Here is a 19,366-nt window from a genome sequence, read left to right as displayed (position 1 = left end):
GGCCTGTTCGTTTGCTTTCCGACCCCCCAGGTCTGCCCTGAGGGCACCTTTCCCCTCTTGATAACCTGAAAGCACCCTTCTTTGGGCTGTATTCTTTCTTTCCCAGCTTTCTTCCTCAGCCTCAGCGACTACCAGGCTGTGCTGCCTTTCTGGCTCTCTCTGCGGTGACAGTCGCCGGGCCTCACACGTCTGTTCCATTGCCACTGTCCTTCTCAGCACGCCCTTCCTCCCGGTCCTGCTCTGTGACCCCCTTCCCACAGCGCCCTGGCCTGGGCGCAGCCGACCGCCTGGTGTCCGGCTACTGCGGAAGCTTCCACCGGCCGCTTGGCGGGGGGGGGGGGGGGGGGGCAGGCTGCTGCTGCTGCCGCCCAGTTAGCAGTGCTCCCTGCCGGAGAAAGATCTAGAAACGCAGCTAGCAGAGGGACATACACAACTTCTGGGAAAGGATCCATTTGGGGTTGACAGTGACTGTCTTTAGGGTCCTTGGGATCTAAACCCACACAGCGTTGTATACAGCGTTGTGTGAGGGGCAAAGGTTTTCGAACCGGACGGACCTCGGTGTGGAAGCTCTTTCCACCATTTCTGTATTTCTGTGGCCTTGAGAGGTCAGTTGACCTTTCCGTGCCTCAGTTTCTCCATCTATAAAACAGAGATAGGAACCGTGCCGACCTCGTAGAGTGCCACCTGGCACAGAGTAAGTACTCATCCACATGGGCAGCGCTGGTGGTTGGCGTGTATGGGGAAAGGACTCTGAATAGGGCCCATCCGAATCCTAGAAAATTGTGTTGCTCTTTATGGCAAATGTGACTTTGTGGTGTGATTAAGTTAAGGATCTTGGGATGGGAAAGTTATCCTGGATTCTCTGGGTGAGCCCTAATGTAATCACAAGTGTCCCTGTGAGAGGGAAGCAGGGGGAGACTTGAGCACAGAGGAAGGCCAAGTGACCATGGAAACAGAGACGTGAGGACGCCGTGCTGTGGTTTTTGAAGTGGAGGAGAGTGGACAAGGCCAAGATGTGGCCTCTCCCTGAGAGCTTCCAGAGGGAGCTCCACACTGCCCAAGATAGTTGGTTTCAGCCGAGGAAAGCAATCTGAGACTTCTAGCTTCCAGAAGAAATGTGAGTTGTTTTAAGCCACTAAGTGTGTATAATCTGATACGGCAGCCAGAGGAACTAATACAGTGATGATATTTTAGGAAGTGAAAGATGATTCCAAATGAGCTAATACTCTAAGAAAGGAGCTATTACAGAGGCTGCTGTGTGGGGTGGAGAGGCCCTCCGAGTACGGGCTGTGCTCCTGGCACGCGGTGGGAGGCATCAGAGGGCTGAGTGTCAGAGCAAGTCCAGGAGGAGAGAGGGTAAGGCCTGCGTGGGGATTTGGGCAGAAACGGAAGTGAGGTCTGGTGGCGGCGGGAGGTGATGAGTGTGGCTGAGGGAGAAGGTGTGCTGGCAGGGCAGAATGCCCAGTCCAGCAAGCAGTGGCCAGTTCAGAAGAAGTGCACGTTTGGGGGACTTCACTGGGCTCCCCGGCATGTGGAGGAGGGGAGGGAACGCGGCTTAGAAATGATCCACAGAATCCAAAGCAGCCATCTGATTGTTCTCAGCGCCCTCTTACTGACGGAAAAACACAATCCAAGGAAAGGCATTTTGAGAAAGACCTTTATGCTTTAAACTAAGGCAGGACCATCAGCAGGAGACTGAGTGTCTTCAGCTTAATCTATGAAGCAGTACCTCCCAGAGGCCTTGGGCCGAGGTGAGGTCTGTGTCTTTTGAAATCTCCATGTGTTGCACCTAATTTGAACACACTGCCTTTTCTCAAGGCCAGGCCTCCACATAGGCTGCCTCCTCCCCTCTAATACCGCCTTCTCCCCGGGCCCAGCCAGCAGTCCTGACCACCACTCCAGTCCCAAGTCAAGAGTGACGTCCTTGAAGCCGGCTTCCGTGCTCAGCGCACGGTCTAGTGGGCAATCTTCAGGAGCGCCTCACTTCGCTGAGACCACACTGCAGGGCTTGCTGCGCCCCCCCCCACGGGTCCCACCCCCACCTCCAGTGCAGACTGAGATCCCTGCAGTCAAATACCGGTCTACTAGCACTGTGCCTTCTGCTCCCGCAGGACACGGGACGCACTTAGCAAATGTGAGTCTTAAACATTGTCACCACACACACACACACATCTATCTACACACACACACAACATTTAAGCGATGCAGTGATGTGACAGCTGAAGCCACGGTGGTCGTCACTTTACAATATATAAGCATGTAAAATCAACAGGTTGTACGCCTTACATTACCACAATGTTATATATCAGTTATAGTTCAGTAAAGCTGGGAGGAGCGCACACACCAAACGAAAAGAAAAGAAAAGAAAAAAAGATACCAGGGGGCTTCCAGAACGAAAAATAAATGTGAATGAATGGATGGATGAATGGATTCATTAATTGAATCCTGTGGGCAGGGTTATCGCAGAATAAAGAAAATCATACAGTTCATGAACCCCAGGGTCACAGTCTAGAACAAGAAAGGCCTCCTATCGTAGTCTCTCGAAAGCAAGGAATTATAAAAGCAAGTAACACCAGCCTTGCTTCATGCGTGCAGCAGGCATGCATCCCTCCTGGATAGTTCAAAACGCCACTCGGAATCCAAGCTGGGATTTCAGAGCAGGCTTTCTTGACGCCCAGGTCTCACCTGCCATCTCTCAGATGACATGGTCTTTTTTTAACCGAGGCAACTATAAAACAATGAAATAACATGTAACTGCACACTGATCTACTTTCAAGGCGGGTTTTTACCTATTGCATTTCACATGTGAGGAAAAATTGTCTCAAAGTCACAATTTTTTCCTTAAAAAAGATAAACTGATCCTGTTCGATGCATGCTACTGTTGTTTATGGTTGCTACTATCATCTTTTTTATATAACAGTGAATAGTAAGAGCAATAATCAACATGTCATGTTCACATCTGGAATAAAATTATCTTATACAAACAGACTCACAGATACAGAAAATAAACTTGTGGTTACCACAGGGAAGAGAGAAGGAGGGAGGGACAAATTAGGGGCATGGGATTAACAGGTACTAACTACTATGAAAATAGATAAGCAACAAGGATGTTACCTACAGTGGACTATAATCTGCAAAAATACTGAATCACTACGCCGTACCCCTGAAACTAAACCAATATTATAAATCAACTATACTTCAATTTTAAAAATTACTTTCAATGAAATAAAAACATCACTAATACATTACCAAGTCATTAACCATCTATACCATCTACCCAACAAGCAGCAAGCAGTTCCAAAGGCTCAGTTAATATGTCGAAGTCTCAGGAACGAATTATAAACTACTTTATTCCCTTCCGACATCCTTTTGAAGGAGTTCGTAAACGTTGACTCACACAGTTATCGACCTGGCTCTAAGGGTTTCTCCATTACTGTGAACAGAGAAAGCTGCAGCTCTTACCAGACTGGGTAATGAGGGGGAAAGGGGAAACCCCAGCTTCCCTCCTACACCAGACATGTACAATTTGAACACTTCCTTCGTGTGCGAGGCACGATGCCATGCACTGCAGGCAGACTGTACAAATATGTGTACCAACCACGCCCAGCGGCTGTGCTTCACAGCTGCGGGGGGTTTCTAGTCCGATTTCTTGATCAACCACAAAATGGACTGTTCCTGAGCACCTAAAAGACCCTGATCAGCGTGCCTAAAAACTGATGAATTGCTTAAATTTTTTTTTTAAAACTGTCTTGAAAAAAGAACAACCAGCATTTTAATATTTCCTGACTTCAAGTCAACTACTTACATTTTTACTCACTCTTATTACTCTGTGATCAAGCCCTGTGTTTACAGTCAGAGAAAAATTCTGTCAGGCTCAACCAGAAGGAAAACTCAGTTCTTGTACCCACTCTTTGAAGCTTTCTTACCACAAACGGTTGACTATTATTGTAATACAGTTTCTGCCTTCTCTCTTTCCTCTCCATGGTTTTAATTCCATGACTCCACCCCAATCTCCATTATTTTAAAATTACCAAGAAATTAGATGTCATCAACTAGGAATGTACCAGGGTTTTATTTTATTTTTGTCTCTTTTCCAAACTACCCTATAATCTGGAGAGAGGAAACACATTTAGTATTTGCATTCATCACTGCACGTGACTTTAACAATCCGAGAAATTTGGCTTTCTCGAAACAAAATTATAAATCAAGTCTAAGGGTTTTAAAAATTGGGTATTTTTGAAAGTTTTGTTTACGAAGAGGGCACATTTGTATAAGATATAAGATTAATACTGTTCATTGCCTGACCAAACTAATGTAGTCACCCAGAGTCAAAAATCACATACGAGTGAGGGGGGATAAACTGAAGTGTCGCCCACATCTACGTGCTTCCTTTTTAGAGAAGGGAAACAAACACTTGAAGTTACTGAGGAGGGAGAGCTAATTCGTTATAATGGAGGTTTCAACATAAAAGGGAAAGAAGAAAGAAAATAACAGATGTTTGGATTTTGAAGAAGATGGAAAACACATCTTAAAAACGTAGTCCACACGACGCGGTTCCCCCCGCCCCAAACGCCAGCACTGTTCTATGAACATGCGTTTTCACGTGCAGCGGTTGGACCTAATGAGAGGCTACAGCTTGCCTTTGTGCTGGAAACTGACTTCTTTCCTCGCATTCAGGGTGCTCCTGTAGCCAGCCCCAGGGCTTCGAGAGCCTGCTCCGCGGTTCCTCGTTAGTACGTCTCACTTTTATAGAACGCCGCAGGGAACTCTAAACTATACCTTGCTATTCAAAGGAAAACACAAAATCCCTGCACTTGGAGGGGGCGGCGGGGAGTTGAGGGGTGACCTAGACCATTAAAAGCATTCACAGAAAGTACAGTCGTGATGAAACAATGCATCCGGGAGGAGAGGCACTCAGGCTGCCTGGGAGACATCAATTCCCCGGGGCTGTGGCAGAAAGGACGCTGCGTTCTCCCTCTTAACCTGACAGCCCCCTGCGATGGCTAGGGGCAGCAGGCCACCTCAGAGCAGGGACGGGTGGCAAGGTCCGCTGGAGCAAGCCAGGCATTCAAGTCATGTAGCACGACAGGGTGAAGTGCGCCCCTCCTCCTCAGTGGGCAGATACCGCTCACCTGCCATCTGGGTGACAGCATTCCAGGTCAGGGAAACACTGACAAAGGACGAGAGAATCTAATGCCATTACTTCATGAGTCTTCAGAGACAAGTTCTATAAAAACCGAGGCTAAGACTGTGGCATGGTGATGCCACACGCCCCTGCCCTCACATAGACCTAATTTCCTCTTTCATATGACCCAATAAATGCAATTTCCTCGGAAAGTGTATTTTTTAATAAATAAAATCGGTAGGATGCTAAGATAGGAGTGCTTTTCTGGGTGGGAAAGTGATGCATTTGGTTTCATTTCCTCCGGGTGTCATAATCCTTTGCCACATCAGCAAGGCTACCAAGATTGGAACACTGATTTTAATGTTTCAGGCTTAAATTGACTGTATTCTCCTGGATGTCAATGTGGCTGGAAATTTGGGGTGACAATACATTTTAAGCTCAATCTATTTTAATTCTTGTCCTAGACTCTACGGAATCACATGACAGGAGGTTAACCACGTTTTATTTTTTGGCAGGTCGGTAGAAACATTATTAAATTGGTCTATAAAGTCAGGCAAAATGGACTCAAAATCATCTCCATGTTGATTTTTGTAACCATGGTGCCTGCCACAGAGCAGGCACTCAATAAATAGTTGATGGAAGAATTATGGGGGGAAAGTACATAATTAGAAGGGTGAAGAAATAGACTTTTTCCATGTACGATCATAAGAAACTCTTTCCAACCATATTTAAAGTTTCCCTGAAATTAATCACCATCACCAGCAAGTAAAACTAAGATGAGATATCCTTATACATCCAATGATTGTGACTGGTTTCAAAAGAGCTATAGTTTATATGTTAGGAGAATAAATAACATGAAATCCTCATTACACAAAACTTGCCTTTCTTATATAATGTAAATGGTAAACGTGGCATTAGAGTTCTGCTGCTTTCTCCAAAGGATATTTTTTCAAAAGCACCCACAAATGTCATCCCATCTATTTTTAAGCAAAGTCCTGCTGGATAAACAGCTGAATCGTCTAAACCCAATGGGAAAATTCAACTTTAAGTAAGCTATTTTATCTCATTGAAAATAAGAGGTACAGACTGATACAGAACATATGGGGTTTTGCATATGATTACATGCAAATATTCTTAACTTTAAATATAAAATTCTAACCCAAGCTGAAAAAAATAGGAAAGCACAGTATCTTCAATAATACTTCTTAAAAGATTCTGTTTCCTGATTCTCCTCCCCAACTTTCATCAATTTCCAGTTGAAACCTCTTCCTTAGGTTTTCTTTGCAAGAGACAGAATAGTATCTGTAGATTGGGATCAAGTAAAGACAACACAAATTCTAAATAAACAGACCTATCCTGGCTGTAAATTTGCAGTCTTTCTGCAGATTTCATTTTTTTTTAAAGAAAAGTGGGTTTGGAGTTTTTTCCACAGAGCTCCTTTTTTAATGAAATTGATACGTGTTAATTCTGAAAAAAACACAAATGGTATAGAGTTAAAAGTAAAAGCCCTCTGCATCACTGCACCACTATTAACATTTTAACATTTTCCTTGATATTTCTTGCATTTATTTAAACACAAAAATATATACGTATAAAATGCATATAAACTGTAAACACTATTCAGCATGTTCCCCTATGACTTTCTAAGAGACACAGTTGACCTTGGAAAATGCAGGGGTTGGGGCACCCACCCTCCACACAGTAGAAAATTTGCATGTAATATATAGTCGCCTCCTTATACTGGGTCCCTCCAGATCTGAGATTGCAAATCCTCGGACTCAGCCAATCACAACTGTGTAGTACTGTGGCATTTACTATCGAAGAAAACTCAAGTGTAAGTAGGCCAGTGCAGTTCACACCTGCATTGTGCAAAGGTCAGCCATATTGGTCTTCTCTCCGCATTAGTACACAGATCTACCCAATTTTTTAAAGTATCTATTAAGTGCTTCATTACATGGGAGTGAGTGTTCCTTCATTTAGCAAATGCTTAATGCTCATCTACCAAGTGCCAGGCACACTTCCAGACACTGAGAATACAGAATTGAACAAAATAAAATCCCTGCCTTCAAGGAGATTGTATTCTACATACTGAAGAACTAGCATGGTAAGAATCCAGTGAGCAACGTCATTCACTATCGTGATTTTAGCTTTTTACAAGAGATGCCCAGTAACTAAATCTTTAAACCAATCCATCAGTTGAATAAATTACAGATATTAGTTTTGTATTTTCAGCCTTTCCATCAATGCTTTCTTTATGCCATCAACTAAGAAATGGGTTGTGAGTTTTTCATGGTTAATTAAACTAATGCCATAACAGAATTTTTACATATTAATCTATCTTTTGGAAATCTACATCCTCAAGTACCTAAATAAAGATAGTAAAATTCTATCTGAATTGAATCCTCCTTGACTAGCCTATGCTGCAAAAGGGAAGCAGGTTAGAAGCCCCAGGTTTCCTCTACTTTTATTGATCCGGTGTGCTAGAAACTTCTAATTTAAATATTTCATGATACCTAGATGCTTCCTGGACACAATTTTTATGTCTTCTTTCGGTTTCTGTATAGCGTAAGAACAAAGGAAAGATGTTTTGTAAATCAAGATGAAACAAGTAAATGTATTTCTCCATAGAAAAGTCAAGAAAATTATGCCTCCTACAAAATTACGCAGAAAAATTGTATGTGATCCTTGTTCCAAAAGCCATCCCTAAAACACCACATAAGAAAAACCACTTTTGAATTTTTATTATTTCTGTGCCCCATATATTTATCTCAATTGAAATTAGGTCCGAATTTACATCTAGACGCACTTAGGACGGAAGAAGAGAAGAAATCCTGCCCCCTCCCCCAGCTTCCTGCCTCCTTTTACTCCACAATGTCTTACCCACCTCCAGAAAGTATTCTCTGTTTGGGTCTTCCTCCAGTGACCCCAGAACATTTGCCTAGTTTGGGTAGAAACTAGGAAGCCACTTAATTCTTTTCTGATTTAAGAACTACGTCCTCCTAAACAAATAAAATCCCCTGTGGACATCCTGACACAAAAGGGTTTGTTTTGTTTTATTTTGTTTTGTTTTCTGGGTGTTAGCCAAATCTATCTCAGGATAAAAGAAACTAATTATTTTTTGCCAAGTGGGATATCATAAGTGAAGCTTAATTTAACACTTTTCTATTAATTCAGAATTTTTTACTCTGCACAAACAATGGCAAACTTGAGTGGGAGGTTAAGTGCCTACTCATCCAGCGGCAGTGAGGTGTGTATGAATTGCAGGAAGCCAGCCTTGTTACTGAAGAACCAGAATCAGGTCAGTTTGACTCATTACCAAAAAGGTAAAGAAAGAGGGGGGGACCCGAAAAAGCCTTTCTCAAATGAAATATATCTGCATTGTCGCTGTCTGTAGGAGTTCACAACTTCTGTAATGGGAAAAACAGCATCACTGAATAGGAAACGTGGGTATGTGTCATGTATGTGTCAGGGAGAGAAAACCAAAGACTGAATTTCAGTCAATAACTGGCGAGTGAAGGAACAATGGAGGGGGGCGGGGTGTGCCCTTAGCAAAGATTTTTCTACATCCAAAGATAATCGTACATCATCTTGAATAAGACACTCTTACCTTATTACAGCTTTTGCCATAAAAGGTCAGCATGGTCTAAGTTCGTGATAAACAACACAAGACATGAGACACATACCTATTTTTATAAGCTAATGCCACTTTCATTTCTCTATTTGCTATATGTTGTTTGCACAGATTCCCTGAGGGAAACAAATAACGCCATAAGCTTTAGGCAAAGTGTATGTTCCCAAAGCCTGCGTTTTGTTGTGGTTTTTCCTTTCTACACATAGAAGCCACTCTCCATTTTTGTTGTCTACGTACCCACAGAGGGAGATCAAAACAGTTCAACAAATTGTAAAAAGGACTCACGTAGGTGAATCATTTTTTCATTTTGTTGAGTTCACTGGATAAATAGTTGCAGTATGATGAAGCTGAAAGCACACCGGTCCAAGAGAGAAGAGATGGAAATCCGAGCCCAGTCCTGCCATGTGTTAGCCATATACACTGTAATTTACATTCGGGGTGTCAGCTTCTTCCTTTCATGATGACATTTATCAAAGCAGGATATGAAGAGATGTTCATCTGAAGAAAAGGAATTGACTTTGATAAACTGAGTGATAAACTCAAGCTTCTTTATTGGCAGACATTCTGCAATCTTTAAGATGCTAATACGGACGGCAACTCTCTAAGAGAACTATGAAATATAGAGCACCCCTCAGATCTCTCCCATTCTGGGAAACCCTCTTCCAACAGAGTATTTCTAAGAATGAGTGATACGCAGAACATGCCTTGGAACACACTGGGTGAGATGACAGTTTTGGGGTTCTGCCTGGCTGGCCCTGCCACGGTTTGGTGATGGGCTGAGAGGCGTTCTCTTGACCCTGCTGTGGAATGTGGTTGTGGTTCGCTGAAGACCTCCACAGAAACATCCAATTGCAGCTCCCTGGGGGCCACCAAAGACTCTCTTCCGGATGCTGGCTATGCGTCCAATCCCCCAGACTCACCGCGCATGATACTATGCCCCCCCCAACCAGCTCTTGCCTACACATTCCTCCTCCCGCTCCGCATCAGAGAGCAGACCTTCCCCGCCATTGGTAGAGGAAAGTCCAGGACCAAAGGTTCCCACACTTACTTCCCACTGATCCAAAAATCAGGTATAACTCAGGTGATGTAGTAAAAGACTTCATGAGCACTTTTATTTCATCTCATTTTATTCTACACGTTTTAAATCTTACCTGAGAACCTGCTTGGACCTGGAAGATAAGCAGGAATAAGACACAGTCCCTGCCCGAGGGATGACGTCATCCCTCATCTCAAGCTGCTTACAGACTGAATAGTGAGAAGGATTTGTAAACAAGTGGTTTTAAAGTATTGTGACAGTTTTCCATGGGTAGGGTGTGCAGGGTATTAGAGTAAATCCTTATTTTTTTAGGTTAGCTCTGTATTTGCTTTACAAAGGCAGGTTATTATGGAATTCTTGGTCTTTTAGAATGTAGAAGGGCTTACATAAAAGATTGGTCTCTGAGCTCTCTTTTTATTTAGCACGGTGTGATGTGTAGATTTTCTTCTTCAGTTGTCAACAAGAAACAACAATTTCACAGAGGACTCCCTTGCCCTTAAAAACCTATCAATGAAATTCACGTGCCAGGCGCTCTCCCAGGTGCTGGGCGCAAAGGCAGCACAGTAGAGGCTCACGCTGCTCGGATGGCCTTTGTGGGGTCCCTGGGCACCTGATTACCACCCTGGAAGCCGCCGCTCGAGTTCCCACCTGTGATGGTTGGTTCTGGGTGGCCACCTGGCTAGGCTAGAGGACCCAGTTATTTAGTCAAACCCTAATCAAGGTGTCACTGGGCAGGAATTTTGTAGATATGGTTAACATCTTCAATCAACTGACTTGAAGGAAAGGAGCTGACTCCTGAAAATATGGGTGGGCCAGTCAGGTGGAGGCCTAAGAACAGAGCTGGGCTTCCAGGAGCAGAAGAAACCCTGCCTGCAGGTGGCAGCCTTAGCTCCTGCCTGAGCGTCTAGCCTACCAGCCTGCCTGGCAGATTTCACACTTGCCACCCCCACAACCACGTGAGCTGATTCTTTAAAAGAAACCTCTGTTGATTCTGTTCTGCACTGAGAAGCCTGACTAACCCACTACCCCTTACACACAGGCCACTGCAGATTCCCCCCAGCACACTGATCTTCCCCACCCTCAGCCCCCCACCCCCAGGAGAAAAGAGCCTTGGATCCATTACACAGACCACCCCGGGTCAGCTCTAGTATGAAGTCGCAGGCTGTAGGAGCTGGCCCCACATGGGAACTTAACCATCACTTCCAACATACCTTCTGAATTCCAAGAAACAAGCTTTTACTTAATCAATATTATATTTACATATATAATATTTATATATACATTTATGTCATCTTTATCCTTACAGTAATTCCCTGAGTATGTATCCCTGCCCTCATTTTATGTTTAAGAACTCTGAGGTTAAAAGAGATTAAGGTCACTGGGCCAAAATCACGTCTAGTAAGTAACAGAGTCAAATTTAAATCAGTTCTACCAGATTCCAAACTCTACTATATTCATTGCACTATGCCCCTTCCCTACAGGTGAAAAAACTGCCTGGTTAAAAATGGCATGGTGGGAAACTATTCCATTTTCTTATGTGCCACGTTTGTAGGTGCGCTGTGCGGGGAAGGAGGTAGAAATTACCTGATGTTTATTGAGGGCTAATCATGTGCCAGGCTCCCATTTTAAAGAGTCCTTGACTGGAATGTCTAGGTTGAATGATACATCATGTCTGTACTTGGACACTTCAAGATTCTAAAGCATGTTCTTCCTAAAGCTTTTTTGTTCCAGCTGCATCTATTTTGGTCATAGATATTTAATGGATTTTTTTCTTCCTTGTTCTTAAATGACAGAGGTTTTGTACTGACATCAAATACCATATCAATTAGGATAAAAAGACAGGATTGTTCTAAGATAAATGAAAGCCTTTTAATTTACTCATTTTAGTTTTGAAAAATGTTTTGAACCCCACAGCCTCTGGCCCTCAGAGGTTGATCTATAAGAACAGGCAAGTGCCTTTTCGTTTTGCTAATGGTTTCCTTCCCCGTGCAAAAGCTTTTAAGTTTGATTAGGTCCCATTTGTTTATTTTTGGGTTCGTTTCCCTTGCCTAAGGAGACAGATCTACAAAATTATTGCTAAGATGGATGTCAGAGTGTACCACCTATGTTTTCTTCTAGGAGTTTCATGGTTTCAGGGGCCACATTTAGAGGTACAAACTACTAGGTATAAAATAAATAAGATACAAGGGTATAATGTATGGCACAGGGAATATAGCCAATATTTTATAGTAACTTTATATGGAGTATAATCTATAAAAGTATTGAATCACTAAGTTGTACACCTAATCACTATGTTGTACACTAACTAATATAATATTGTAAGTCAAGTAAATGTCAATTAAAAATGAAAAGAACATGCAAATGCATTCAAGCGTCAGGCTGCCTGCTCCTGCTTTACACACGTCGTGCTGACCCCGCTGGTGGACTCACTCCATCTGGTTGGGCATCTCCAACCTCTGACTCTCAGCCCATTCCAGAAGACACTCCTCCTGTCTGTCCTTGTTCTGAAGACAGAAAGCCGTTAAGAAATACTCTTCTAGAAAAATACAATCAGTAAATGTAAAGATAACTGAGCACCAGAACACTCAGTTCAAGGAGTGTTACTTCAGGGTCTCATAAGGATTCATTCAACACGCACATCTTAAGCATTTAGTTTACAGAAGGCGCTTGGGAGTAAACGAAGATGAATAACGTTGTCTCTCTGATTAACAATGAGCATGGCCGCACTCCACGCTGGAAGCCCCAAAAAGCAGCATTTTTCAAACCAGTGGCCGCAACCAATTAGTGGTTCGTGAAATCAATGCAGCGGGTCACAAACAACATTATTTTTCATTAAGTAGAATACAGTAGAAGAAAATAGAAAAGAAGAGAGAGTGCGAGGCATGCAGAGTGGTTAAGCAGTTCTTCCTTTCCTTCCGTTGTGCGTGCGCAGGCTCTGGCTTCCCAAGTCAGATGTATTCCTTACTGTGAAACAGTCCAAACCAACTTGCACGCTCCAGCTCTACAGAGAGAGGAGGAGGAGGAAACAAGAGCCTTGGACTCAAGAAGCTTGCATCCTGCTGGGAAGATCAAGCTAATTAATGAAGAGCAGAACCCTTTACATGAAGCAGCTAATGACAGGGCTAGCATGAGCCTTGATTTAGTGTCTTAGACAGATTAAGACCAGCAAAAATTCACCATAATAGTTCATTACTCCTTCCTCCTTGGCAAACGTCCGCACTTGGCTCCAAGGACACACACCTTGCCGAGCCTTCTCAGACTGCCCCGCTTGTCCCTTCCCAGCTCCCCAGCCCCGGCGCTGGACCGAATGGGTTCTTTCCAGATTCACGTAATTTGATAGATGATAGTATTACTGAATTAGAGTGAACAGCGTTCAGGAAGGAAAGATTCTACTTTGGCCCACTTTCAGGGGTTGTGAGTGTAACTTGAAATAAAAAGTCCAAGCACCAAGATGCAGGAGTCACCAGATGACAGTGATGAGAAGCAGGAAATTCTCAGTTGTGTCTCCTTTTCTTCTTTTCTTTTTTTTTTTTAATTGAAGTATAGTTGAAATACAATGTTGTGTTCGTTTCTGGTGTACAGCATAGTGATTCAGTTATATATGCATTATTTTTCATACTCTTTTTCATTATAGGTTATCACAAGGTATTGAATGTAGTTCCCTGTGCTATACAGTAGGACCTTGTTGTTTACCTATTTTATATATAGTTGTGTGTATCTGCTAACCCTAAACTCCTAATTTACCCCTCTGCCTTTGGTAACCGTAAGTTTGTTTTCTATGTCTGTGAGTCGGTTTCTATTTTATAAGTTCATTTGTGTAATTTTTTTAGATTCCACACGTAAGTGATATCATGTGCTATTTGTCTTTCTCTGTCTGACTTATGTCACTTAATATGATCATCTCTAGGTCCATTCATGCTGCTGCAAATGGCATGATTTCATTTTTTATGTCTGAGTAACTTTCTGCTGTATAAATATACCACATATTTTTTACCCAGTCATCTGTCAATGGACAGTTAGGTTGCTTCATGGCTTGGCTGTTGTAAACAGTGCTGCTGTGAACACTGGGGTGTGTGGATCTTTTCAAATTAAGAGTTTTCTCTGGATATATGCCCAGTAGTTGTATCTCAAATCTATTCGGTACTTTTTTATAGATACCAAATATCTAAGTTAATGATTCACAAATGTCATCATTTATAGCCTCATTGGAGGAACTTACTATCCCTAATGATAAACTAAAGGAAATGCTTGCTGAAATTTATTTCAAAATTCATAGTTTTGAAATTAAGTATCAATAGTGGAGATGCTTGAGTTGATATTTCACAGACCCTATATGAGCTGTGCCATTTGTTCATAATAAGATGATCAGACTTTAAGTTTTAAGGAAAAAGATCCATAATCATAAGCATTTGACAAGCCCTGGGGTCTCCATTCGTGCTGGGAGATTTATAAAATTTTAGCCAACACTGAAGTTCAGTTTTGATGGATGGTATTTCTACACCTGGGCTTCTACTGACCCCGGGAGGAAGATCACTAACCTTCTACCCACATCTCTGCTCCTGAACACCAGGCACAGAATTCTAGTTTTGGGATTCAGGGAATCCCAGGGAATTCAATTTTTGGAATCATAGTTACAAAGCACAGGGGATGCGATGGACAGTGACTACAATAATGATCTGCCTCTAGTATGTCAGAAAGACACAGCAGCAATGAACAGTTGCATGAAAGATGAACGAAAGGGCTCTGTATTAGCTTATCTTCTATATAGTCAGTGGAAATAAATCTATTTACCATAGACCTAGACTGTGTTGTTTTTATCTTTCTACCTTTTAGGATGTTTGTGTTCTTGCTTACATATCACTAAAACTTCTAGCCAGGTGTAACTGCTGGATGGATGACAGGCGATCTGTGGACATTGTTTTTTTTTTACAGTCTTTTGGTTCTTCCAAGCAGCTAACCATCACTACTGGCTACAGGCTTCAAATGTGCTAGCACTCTGTCTCCCAGCAACTTAATGCTTCAGTTTCATGCTTAATGGAAAATTACTAAGTTTTGAAACTTACAGGCAGCAGAATGATAGGAGAACGAGGAACACAGAAACTTGAGTGAGACAAACCTGCCTTTCCATTCTGACTGTGATTGACTAGCTGTAAACTTTACAGTTATTTAATAGCACTAAGTCTCAATTTTCTCATCTCTGCAATGGGATGAATAGCAACACTGGGGTTTTGCATGACCTGAGATAATACTGGTATATAAGGGATGACAAAGTGGGTACCAGCAGGCCCTGGGGCTGACTGCTTCCCCACAGACATGCTGAATGAGAGGAGCCATCTGCGTCCCAGCACTCTGAGCAAGGGTCCAGAGATGCTCACTGATGGAACAGGCTGAGAGTACACGCTCAGACCCGAGCCAAACAAGAGAGCCAGGGCGCGTGATAAGTCAGCGCCTCCCCTATTCCTGAAACACATGGACAAGTTGTGGGGGAGCAAGGTTTCCCCAGAGCAGAATTGTGGTGATGTGACTGCAAGAATCAGAGGTAGAACCAGGGTAGCAAAGCCCACAGAGGTCCACTACAATCAAAACCCAGGATGGACGGTGAAAGGAATCTGTTTTCCTCCCCTGCCCTCACATCATACGGCAGTCTGGTACCTCAGTTTTGCTTCCTTGCTGTGGTATCAGAATGCTGTCTTCCCACCAGATGGTGCCCCTATGACATCATCATCGCCTCAGTGACAATTTCTACCAGCCCCCAAAGGCCTGTGGGTCCTTCCCCGCCTTCCAGAGGCCACAGACCCTGAGCCTCTGTGTTTCTCCTGCGTTTCTCCTTTCTCAGTGGCAAAGACTTTGCACAGATATGTTCAACTCCAGGGGAACCGTTTTACTGCCAAGGAAGAGGATTTATAAGAACACACTACAAACCCAGTAGGTAACTCGGAGGCACTGAAATTCAATACTCATCTCAGCTTGATTTGCTTTAAAGCTATTTTTTATTCTTTTCCTTCATCCATTCCCCCAAGTTTGCCTGATCCACTTAAAACGTGTAACCCCCTTTGAGACCAGGCTGTGTTTTATAAAATGTTTTTGGTGTCTCTCCCTAGCACCTGCTCTGGTGTGAGGCACCTGGCTCACCAGTGAGAGTAATTCCATAGGGTCACAGTGTGAATCACCACCTAATAGCACTGTTTACAAAGTTCTATTCAGGAGTATTTAAAAATGTCCTTTGGAGAAAGATGTGGCATAGGGTATCAGCTTTATTTTAAAAGAGGTAGGTATTTACTCTTGTCCTTAAAAGGTAATTTTTAAGCAATCTGAAGCAAATTAAGTTTCACACCAGCTTCGGGCTTCGAGGGCGGTTGCCAGGGAAATCTGATTGCAAAGCACCAATCAAGCCTTGGGATCTACGCGTCATGTAATTGTAATTTTCCTATTCTTGCTCTTTTTTTCCGCTTTTGCTATGAGAAGAGCAAGCTAAAAAGGCTACAGGGACATTTATGCCAAGTCGCATTTGTCAAGTTGAAAGCTGTGTGGAGCAGAAAGGCAGTCCTCCCAGCTGCAAAGAAGATGCGAAGGAGCCGAGTGAGTAGGGAATCTGAGAGCTCACTAAAAGTGCTTAGAAGGCCAGCACATCGCAGCCATTTCTGTACAGAGATAGGCGGGAACTCGATACCCAGGGTGAAGCCTCACAAATGCCGAGAAAACACCGGGGTGCTTGCAGGTCCCCAGAGCATCCTTGAGAGGGTGGCTGCCCTACAGGTGTCCTCACACCCCACGTGCTGTCCACGTGCGTTTCCGCAAAACCTAACCGCCACGGTCGTGAGGCGCCACGAGAGGGCGAGCCAGCGAACGCTGTTTGACCACATGATTGCTTTCCGTTTTTATGATTTTAAACGCTCCTTCATCCCTGCTAGCAAATAAGGGACAAGATCATATGCTTATTTCAATAGTTAACATTTTTAAAAAATACAGAGCTTGGGAGCATGCACTCCATTTTTTGTTTCTGGTTTTGTTTTTTTTTTAAGTTTATCTGCAGTCAATCAGTGTACATTCATCAGAGGCAGGGTGATAGCATTACAAGCTTTGGTATCAGACAAATGCAGACTCCTACTGGTTATGATGACCTTGGGCAAGTCATTCCAGCTTTCTGAGTCTCAGTTTTACTGCTGGAGAATGGAAACTGGAATGCCTAATTCACGGCACTGCTGGACAGATTAAAACGGAGTAGTGTAGGTTTCACTTCCAGCCCTTTGAGATTATTCTATAAACGTGAGATTATTCCGTAAATCTCAGCTCCCTAGCTCTCCTTTTGTACGTTCAGGTTTTCCTTCTCATAATTCCCTTCCGGGTGAAGCACAGGAAAGGCCAAAGAGGTCGGCCCCCTCAGCCAGAGCCAAGTGCCCTCGTTTTCCTGGTTGTTTTACTTGAAATAACCAATTGTTGAAGAAATCACCAGCTGCCGAGGGGGCGCCTTGCAAATGTAAACCTATTTTTGATGCCCACTGTTTCAGCCACAGCTCTTCCTTGCTGTTATCATCTTTATTTCTACCTAATCAACCAAATGGCTGCAGTTATTTCTCCCAGCTTCTCTGGTTCCTGATGAAATAGAACTTTGCTTTAAAAATCTCACCTCAGCCTTCGGTTTCTGCATTCTCCTCCCACACCCCTGCGGTCCAGGACTGCTCACAGATTTGCACCGGCCTCCCCTGGGAGATGTCAGGGCCCATGCTCCATTCCAGCTGTCCCGGCTTTCTAAGTGTCTGCATTCCTTTTGTGGCTCTCAGATTTCCCAAAATCTCACGCATTTTCATTACTCCAAACCTCACCATCCAACGTTCCCATCCTGAGATAATCCGCTCCCCAGGAGTCACTCACACATGGCTTCATCTCCCAGACACCCAGCCATCATCTCTCTGACCATCATTGGCACACAGTGTCCATCTACATTGAGTTACACTTTGTGACAGCAGTTAAGCCAACGCAGAGACTCAAACCACATGTGCTTTGAAAGAGCCTTTTTAAAGTAAGACTTCCCATGTCTGCATTAGTATTTCTTATCACATTAATTTCAAGGCATGTAATTCTTTACTACTTTTTTTTCCTCCAGACAGACTTTAAAACTCTAAGAAGTTATTGTCCTACCTGAAATATGTGTTCGTTAGGTGATCATAAGATGACAGTTGTTACAAAACAGCCAAGATCTAAATACAGAGGGAAAAATTCCCTGGACTGTGCATGGCAGATCCTCCTTTGGGCAGTGTCACCCTAGACCTGCTACTAACCTCCCTGGACTTCAGTTTCTTTATTTAACAAGCTGAGATGGTAACACTTACTCTTCTTATCCTTCGAAATAGTTGTAAGGACCATGAGACATTATGTGAACTTATGTTTTTTGCAAAAGCCTAACAGAGGTGAATGCTGTTATTAATTTGATCACCAAGAAACAGGAACATACGGTGCCAGCACTGCTATCCCAGATTACACCCATCCTTGTTCTTATTTTTGCACATAGTCTTTAAAAGGCTTCTTGATGGATTCCTGAGACCCATATATTTCACATGTAGCGTCTTTGATATTGGAATGGCTCATATAATCTACAGAGTCAGGATTTAATTGGTGGTGATTGTTTCTTTCCTAGTGGTACAAAAAAATATTGGGGCGTTTGCACTGGCATCTTAGACTGAATAAAATGTGGCATTTGGATCTTAGGGGAAAGATGAAGATGGGAAACTTTATTAACCAAGTGGGGATAGGACCTCCCCCAACAAAAAAATCAGCAAAGTGTTCGAGACATTCAGATGGAAGGAATTACCTTGAATCATACCATTTTAAAGGTTCCCTGTGGATTCCTAGCTTAATACAGCTTTAGGTCTCCCAGAACTAGTGTGACCCTCTTTCAACTGAGTTTGGGAAAGGCTAAAAAGGGAAAAAAAATTAGCAGCAAGAGAAGATACCCACTTCTAAAGATCTTAGAAGAGAGATAAATACATTTTTGAGTCTGTGGGCCAATTTAGGAGAGCCAATTCTTACTATAGAATATATATATACTATAAAATTTATATTATTTACAAATTTCATTATTCCAAAATGTATAATATTTTTAATTTTCATATATTTGAGACTTTTCTATTTTTACATAGAGGTACATATATATTCCATTTATTTTTATATTCTTATACTAGAATACCTACTTTAATGCTTAGAAGGATGTTAGTTAAAATATCACTGCTTTTAAATCCCAAGATATTTGTAGCTGGCCACACTTCAAAAGTGGCCATGAAGAAGCAGATTTTTAAACTTTAGTCTCAGATTTTTATGGTGCTTTGACATTCACAAGCTATATTCACACACATTACCTCTATTCATGAGCAATCTATTATTATCCCCATTTTACAGATGGGAAAACTGAGTCAAAGAGGTGAAGTGACTCATTCAAGGTCACGCACAGAGGGTGAAAGCAAATTTGTGTTGGAATTTTTTAACTCATTCAGTGGCACGTTTACGCAGAAATCTATTATGTTTCTGACATTGTACCAGGCCTAGAGGTGGTGAGGTAAACAGTAAAAAGCTTGTCCCT

General features: G+C 42.8%; 1 protein-coding gene across 28 annotated transcripts in view; it reads left to right on the top strand.

Moving 5' to 3' along the window:
• Nucleotides 1-19,366, top strand: part of DLGAP1 (DLG associated protein 1) — an 822,007-nt gene that overhangs the window by 631,407 nt on the left and 171,234 nt on the right. For 6 of the 28 annotated variants that reach the window (XM_072949185.1, XM_072949193.1, XM_072949194.1 and 3 more), the window contains exon 2: nt 16,258-16,371. The exons of 19 other annotated variants lie outside the window; for them this stretch is intronic. In XM_072949185.1, the coding sequence (XP_072805286.1) occupies nt 16,258-16,371 (114 nt within the window). Of the gene's footprint in view, nt 1-15,572; nt 15,722-16,254; nt 16,372-19,366 lie in introns of those variants that run through there. 3 more of the 28 variants (XM_072949188.1, XM_072949190.1, XM_072949189.1) reach the window with 3 other exon arrangements.

The sequence above is a fragment of the Vicugna pacos genome, chromosome 24 (assembly GCF_048564905.1).
Source record: "Vicugna pacos chromosome 24, VicPac4, whole genome shotgun sequence".
NCBI lineage: Eukaryota > Metazoa > Chordata > Mammalia > Artiodactyla > Camelidae > Vicugna > Vicugna pacos.
Note: the sequence above shows the minus strand (reverse complement) of the source record. Positions and strands in the feature narration are given on the sequence as shown.